Source organism: Sparus aurata, chromosome 17 (assembly GCF_900880675.1).
Source record: "Sparus aurata chromosome 17, fSpaAur1.1, whole genome shotgun sequence".
NCBI classification, from domain to species: Eukaryota; Metazoa; Chordata; class Actinopteri; order Spariformes; family Sparidae; genus Sparus; species Sparus aurata.
In genome coordinates, this window is record NC_044203.1 from 18186121 (window position 1) to 18193969 (window position 7849).

The 7849-nt window shown below is 42.1% G+C and overlaps 1 protein-coding gene across 1 annotated transcript; it reads left to right on the forward strand.

The window, feature by feature from the left end:
- On the forward strand, positions 1 to 7466 carry paqr7b (progestin and adipoQ receptor family member VII, b). The gene is made up of 2 exons (XM_030393710.1): positions 1 to 189; positions 3397 to 7466. Exon 2 carries the CDS (start codon positions 3403 to 3405, stop codon positions 4459 to 4461), a length of 1059 nt encoding a protein of 352 aa, XP_030249570.1. The 5' UTR covers positions 1 to 189; positions 3397 to 3402; the 3' UTR covers positions 4462 to 7466.
- Positions 7467 to 7849: the final 383 nt, after the last annotated feature.

Here is a 7849-nt window from a genome sequence, read left to right on the forward strand (position 1 = left end):
CCGCCCGTCACAGCACCCTGTATCCTGGCAGCAGCTCCGCCGTGTGAGAGCCGCCTGGCGCTGCTCCCGTCACGGTTATCCTTCCACCGTTCACCCCTCCAAACAATGTTATCTCTATTCTGTGCGGCTCTAAACATCCTTCATCGACTGATCTTCTGAACGCTTCGGATTGATTCGACCATCTTACAGGTACGCCCATTTATTTTATTAATTTCATCTCGAAGATTCATGCCATTTTTTTTTCTTCCGTTATAGTGGCATAGCGTGAAATACGTTCAGATGCGCCTCTTGGTCATTTTCCTTCATGAATGTGCAGCGGTGTTTTAGTGAATCCATCAAGAAACAACCTCGCAGGAGAGGGATGCACACGGGGAATCGAGGCAATACGCCTCGAGGCTCGAGGGAAGGGCGCATGCAAATTGATTTCGGACACAGGATCTGAAATTTTAACAGCCATGTCGATCAGGTGCAGATTTTGCTTGTGGGAATTCACCGCACCAGGCCCCGCACAGGCCCGCGTTGAATATATACGTTAAAAAAAAGAAAAGAAAAAAAAAAGCCCGTCCCCGATTTTAGTCGAGCATTTTTTTCCCCTTTACCCATAAATATTTTAAATGATCGCAACCCCTGCTGGAAACCGAGGGTGTGGACATCGGATGGGGTTATGTTACGTAATCCCTTCCCATTCATCACTCCACGCCTTTCCTCCTGAACCTCGGCCTGTTGTTCATCCCACACATCCTGGACCGTGTGGAGCTGCTGTCTCTGCTCTCTGCCTTCCCCTCATCACCGAGGAAGTGAAGCACCAGCCCAGGAAAGATCTGGAGCGAGAACACCGCGCCGGCGATGTGTTTGACTGGCTTTAACCCTGGCCTCAGTGCACATCTGTAGAGGGCACTCTATCAAAGATAGCCCTGAGGAAAAAATCATTGCAGTGTGCACAGTTCAGCTCACTTTATTTAATAAGCCAGTCATACTGACCCCAATTCTCTTGAATATTTTCTGAGGTGTGAGGGATAATTATGCCAGATTTGACGAGGGAGATCCAATCAAGCATCTTAAACAGGTAGAGATGCACAACACTTTGCCAGCTCTGAGCCATTTTCCAGTGTTGTGATTATTTTGCATCTCCAAGTGGGAATGGCTTCGGAAGAAGAAATCACACCTCTGTCACCTAATTTGGCTATTACCTAGTGACTATCTGTAACAGATAATGCAGTTTGAAGTGTCATGAGAGTGAAATTTGGGTCTATATCTTTACTCGCGAGGAAGAAAAGTCCTCTTTGGATCGCCAACAGATGTTTACTCATTCTGATTCATGAAAAAAAAAATGTTTTACTCTTGTAAAGTCTACTCTTAAATTAACAACTTCTGGGCCAGTCCCATCCACTTCTGGTTTAAGTATAGCCCACTTGGGGTTAACACTGGGTTAGCCCCCGCCCATTTAAAGTACTGCTGAGGAACCAGGTCATTCAGTTCAGTTTAAACCAAAAGTTTTGATTTTGCCTGTCAAGCAAATAAAAAAAAAACCCTAAAATTGCTTTTTAAATGTAGGAGCCTGACTTATTGTGTATTTTTCTGATCTGAGCTCCGTGGGCAGAGCAAGACTTTATGCAGCAAGTAAGTAAATTAAGGGAACTTGGAATCCTAAAACTACGGAAGTCCAAAGGGCAAATATGAAAAAAAAGGGTATTTAGAGGGATTATAGATCATCCTGGGAAATTTTTTTTTCCACCTGTTCTTTAGTGATAAACACAGGAGAGAAAATAATTTAATTCTTTCCTCTCAGGATTTCTTTATAGAACCATTGTACATGTTAACGTCACAGTACGATCAGTGCTTTCTTTTGGCCTGTGTTCACAATTAAGTTTCACTTTTGGCCATCCAAGGGGAAATGTTGGGGCAAAATGATGTAACATCCCTGAGTGTGTAAGGCTGCCTGTCAGATTATTTTATCATTAATAATTTAATTCATTACAATGTGAAAACAACTTCCACTCTCTCAAGTATTAAAAGCTATTTTTAAATCCTACCTCCCACCTCTTAAGCATATTAGATGCTGTGGGAAATATTGATTCTGTGTCGAGTTCGACACTTGTCCTTAAGTAATATCCTGTTTGCAATCAACCGCCCTGAGGAACGAGGTAGAGCACCTCGTTGGCAAAATTTATGACTGTGGGGACGGAAAAGGTCGGCGTTTTATTGCACCTGAGGTCCTGGGGTTTTGCAACAGACTTTCGCTGTAGAGCAGACTCAGTCAGGAACCATATCACAATTATAATCTGTCAAAATAATGTCAAAATAATGTTTTGACAATATCAAGCAGCCACACTCGAATGCAACAATTTGAGATGAATCCATCAATAATTACCAAAACATCAGGTTAATTCACTTGTTGAAATTAAAACACTCAAAGCTGCACTAATCAGTAACAATGGTTCGAATGACTAATACGAATGAGGTCGCTGCAGTGTCACACAGACTGCAGCTCATCTCTATGAAGCCTTTCAGTCTGTTTGTTGTGCTCTATGGTTTATTGTTTGTCTCTACTGGCCCACAACTCCTCTCTCATCAACCCCCGACTCCAGCTGCAACAGGCAGCTGTTTTCAGCCATAAACCCACTGTACTACCTGCTGCTCAGAAGCCAAATGGCAAACAGACACATTTAGCAACTGACTGGTGAATATAGTGCAGCATTGAGCAGATAAAGAGACTGATATTTTTCGTAGAAGTTGGTGGAGACCAAAACTGAGTTAAAAGGTGTCAGAAACCATGGCCACTGCTGAATGCTTATAAAATGCATAAAATGGTTATAATTAGTTAATGTTGTATTTTTGGTGGAAATGACAAAAAAAAAAAAAATGCCCCAGGACATCCTGTCCTGCAATAACACTCCGAGCTCCCAGTCTGCATTGCTAGCTGCATGGCTAACTGAGCTAACTAGCTATGAGAGGCGGCCAATTCTTACATATCGCACCTTTAAGGAAAAATGCTAATGAAATGCCATCAGTCATTTATCTCATTGATAATTTATTTGTCAATTAATCAGATGTTTTAATTTATGGTTGTGAATATTAATCATTTTTATGATCAGTAAATTTGTTGATTTGTTCAACCGAATATAAAAAGACAGAGATGAGTCCTGTTTCAGATTTTCTGAACCCCAGGTGACATCATCTTATGATCTTATGATCTGATTTGTTCCAACAATATACCAAAAAAAAAAGGTTTTTGACAATAATTTATTCTCCAAACTGTGTTGTTCATTAGTCAAATGAAAAATGCATGACTTCTTTGTACACATAAGCACGCAAACAGACCTGGAGATGGCAGTAGCTCAAAATCAGACAGATATTGACTAACTGACTCTTTGTTTCCTCCTCTCTGGCCTCCAGTTTGCCATGGCGACGGTGGTGATGGAGCAGATCGGTCGCCTGTTCATCAACGCCCAGCAGCTGCGTCAGATCCCTCAGCTCCTGGAGTCGGCCTTCCCCACGCTGCCTTGCACCGTCAAGGTGTCCGATGTCCCCTGGGTGTTCCAGGAGCGCCACATCCTCACCGGCTACAGGCAGCCGGACCAAAGCTGGCGCTACTACTTCCTCACCCTCTTCCAAAGGCACAACGAGACCCTCAACGTGTGGACCCATCTGCTGGCCGCCTTTATCATCTTGGTCAAGTGTCAGGAGATCTCGCAGACTGTCGACTTTTTGCGAGACCCTCATGCTCAGCCCCTCTTCATTGTCCTCCTGGCAGCCTTCACCTACCTCTCCTTCAGCGCCCTCGCTCATCTGCTCTCTGCCAAGTCCGAGCTCTCCTACTACACCTTCTACTTCCTCGACTACGTGGGGGTCTCTGTCTACCAGTATGGCAGTGCCCTGGCGCACTACTACTACGCCATAGAGAAAGAGTGGCACTCTAGAGTGCGAGGGCTCTTTTTGCCCGCTGCAGCATTCTTGGCCTGGCTTACATGCTTCGGCTGCTGCTATGGCAAATATGCGCGGCCCGAGATGCCCAAGTTAGCCCACAAGCTCTTCCAAGTGGTGCCCTCAGCCTTGGCTTACTGTTTAGACATAAGCCCTGTGGTTCACCGCATCTACAGCTGCTACCAGGAGGGCTGCTCCGACCCAGTCGTGGCGTACCATTTGTACCATGTGCTCTTTTTCTTAGTCGGCGCCTATTTCTTCTGCTGTCCTCACCCAGAGAGTTGGTTCCCTGGGAGGTGTGACTTCATCGGGCAGGGCCACCAGCTCTTTCACGTGTTTGTGGTGGTGTGCACCCTGATGCAGATTGAAGCGCTGCGAACAGACTTCACGGAGCGCCGTCCCTTCTACGAGCGCCTCCACGGCGACCTCGCACACGACGCAGTTGCACTCTTCATCTTCACTGCCTGCTGCAGCGCCCTCACAGCCTTTTGTGTGCGCCAGCGTGTACGTGCCTCTCTACATGAGAAAGAGGAGTAAGATTCGAAACGATTGGGGAAAAAAAAAGAAAGTCTTATTTATTTTACTCCGTAGTGACCGTTAATTAAAAATAATGGAGATGTTTTTTGTAAATGAACGTTATTATTTTGTGACAGTTACTTGATTATTTCTTCTCTATGTGATCTGCCAAAACTACAGTCAGCTAAAACAATTGATTGAAGGTTTTTTTTATGAGTTACAACGATGCAAAGGGAGTCTTATAATTTGTCTGTAGCAGTACAGGTAGTGTTCAAACAATGGAAAGAGTCCTCGTATCTTAGGTGCACTACGCAACTTTTTTTACAGGCCTATTAACAGACAGAGCTCTTGATACAAGGAATAGCAGTTTGCAAGTGCTAGAACAAGTTTTAGATGTATTTTAAAGGTGCAATATGTACGAATTCTATTTTAAGTCATCAACAAATGAACTAATATTATCAACAGAATGGGAAGAAATAACAGTTTTCTCTCTATGTCTGTGCGCCTTTGAATTGTGTTGCTGAGATATCTTCTGAAGCTAGCGTGCTAAGTAGCTAGCCCCTAATTGCTCTTTTCAATGAGTAAACACTCCCATCGGTGCTCCGAGCCCCCAGTCTTGGAGAGTCAGCCAGTAGGACTGCTAGCTGCACGGCTAACTGAGGTAACTAGCTAACAGCAGCTAAAGTTGGCAGCACTTGTCGGTTTCTATTTGTTCTAAGCATGAATTCGACAGGTGGATAAATCTTACATATATTGCACCTTTAAAGCCAAACGTTTACATTTTTGTAAATGAACAAGCTTGTAGTATGAGTTATGATGAGAACAGAAAGATCCTAGAGGTCCCACAGTTCAAGAATATAGCACTACAGAACCAAGCTGTTACTAAAAAAAGTTACATAGTGCACCTCTAACTCAAAAGAAATATTTTTTTTCTTCTGCAAAGATACTTTTTACTTTCAAGGTGCATAGACAAAGAGGTTCTTAAGATGCCTTACAACCAAATGTAATTCGAATAATCTGACGAAGCATTTCAAACCACGCAAGCATTTGCTTTTACAATTTACAGTCCCTTAACAAATTGTAAAATGTGGTCAGGTACCAATTGCAATCCAATTAAAATCTGACAATGTTTTTTCACTCGGCTCCCGACCCTCTCTTTATGGATCAAAGCAGGGATTTCTTTTTTCAATTTAACAAGACACTAACGCTGTGTCACACAAATGTTTGACCATATTTCTGGGAAAGTTGAGAACCCAATTAGAAAACCAAATATTGTAACCTCCTGTTTAAAAAAAAAAAAAAAAGGATATTTTTCTTTGGGTGATACCATTCTGTTGAATTGTGTTTAAAATGAGGCTGGCACTCAGTATTGGTTAAGAGATGAATTGAAGATTACTGATGTCTCTTTGTTGTTATGACAATGTTAATCTTTTTTTACTCAAAGGGCTGGAACTTCAGCTTTTGCCTTTTTCACATCCCATGATGTCAGTGCTTTTTGCGCGCGTTGTTTTCATCGTCGGGTCGATCAGATGTTGAGTCACAAAAAGCCGTGTCTGACTGGTGTTCTGCTTTTGGTATGTCTTTGTTTTTTTTGTATGATGAATATGTATGTGCCTCTGCGCATGTCTTTTGGTATATGCTGTGGATATTAAGTGTGTGAATGTCTATGAAAGCTTAGCCTTGCACTCCTTTCTTATCCTGTAAATAAGCTGTGTTTCTCGAGACGGTCATTTGCATCCCATTTTCTCCCCACAAAACAGTGCACAGGACTGACTGCATCCTTTTATCCTCCGGCGGAATACAGCACATTTCTACTTTGCTGCATCCTTTCAGAGTGCGTGTCGTGCTCACTGTCCTCCTGCCTATCAGACTTTAATAGCCATGAATACATAATTTCATACTGCTGCACTGTTACACTGAAGACTCCTTCTGATTTCCTCTTTTGTCTGATGACTTTTGTTATGAGAAACATCACACGGATACGGCTCACTGGTAATGTTGCTTAGGTTTTTATCTCACAGAATCTTAAATGTCAGAACTGATCCGTATTCATTATAGCGCTCTCCGTTCATGATGTTTAATGTGCCAATGAATCTGTTATTGCTTCAGTGATGGTACTACTGAGAGATGATTTCAGAGACAGAATGATAGAAGTGACACGTTGGTTTTTAAATGATGTCCTGACCTGACTACAAACATGTGACTGGTGAGATTTAAATCCCTGAATATGAACCTTTTAACTGTTGACTTTGGCATACTTACCTGGTCTCATCATGCACTGCCTGAATCAACACTGTACATATACTGTAGCTGACAACACTGGCTATGTTAACATGTGTGGAGGTATCTGCTGTTAAAGTGGTTATTCTGGTCTGCGATGAGTCTTGGAATAACCAAGGTAAACTGGTGCAAGGCACCTACCATCTTGTGCATGTTTAATAGTTGGCGACAAGATTGAGGCTCTTGTGCACATATAGTCCAACAAAAGGCTCGATTATAGGCTAATGATATGGCAGATCGGCAAATGAAGCCTATAAGTCTTTCACCAGCCCTGCGTGTGACAGGAGTTTATCGTCCTGACCATCAAAAGGACCAAAACTATTTCTAGTATTTATTTTTTGTTGCAATGCGGATACCAGATCGTCTCAGTTGCATGCCAGTTCAACCTGACTGAGATCTTAACTGGAATACGGCCAGTTGACTAAATTTGCGTGTGTAAACATAGTTTCTGATGCCACCCAAGGTTTCCCTTTATCACTTCATGAAAGCAGGGTGAGAGGGACCAGAATGTCTTCTGCCTCTAAAAAAAAATATGTGTGACTGACTGTACTAATATTATGTGGTATTTAAGAAAATAAAGTGTTCAAGTAACTTCAGTTTCTCCTGTTTGTTTTTCGCAGGTCAGAGGCCATATGGAAGTAAAGAAAGGTCATAATAATGTGAACGTTTTGTGTACCTGAAAATGTAATTTGTGTAATTTAACCAGTGTTGACATTAAAGTTATAACATTAAAATATTTCACTTTGGAGATCATCTGTATTATGTTCTATACAGTCATCTGAGGTTGAATTTAATTCATTTGAGATATTTTAAAGTTTCATAAATATAGAAAATCACAATTTAAATATTCTCAGATTCAGTTCATCGAGTCCTAATACATATCTAAAGTCTTTAATCCAGATTGAAGTACTGCTCAGTCAGACACAAGCCGCCTAAACACACGTGACCATTTTCATCAATACCCATGCAATAATTCATGCAGAAATGAATGCAAATGTTCAAAAAACACACCTCTGAATGTTAAAGAAAGTGAGATAAAGTTCCTGGATTTGTCGTGTCATCTGCATCCACGATAACAATAATGGGGTTTATTCTGGGCTGAGAGCCGACAACCATCCGAGTTCCACGG

Bases quoted from the DNA above. Each gene is read 5' to 3' on its own strand.
- paqr7b (XM_030393710.1), top strand. From the start codon at position 3,403: ATGGCGACGGTGGTGATGGAGCAGATCGGTCGCCTGTTCATCAACGCC.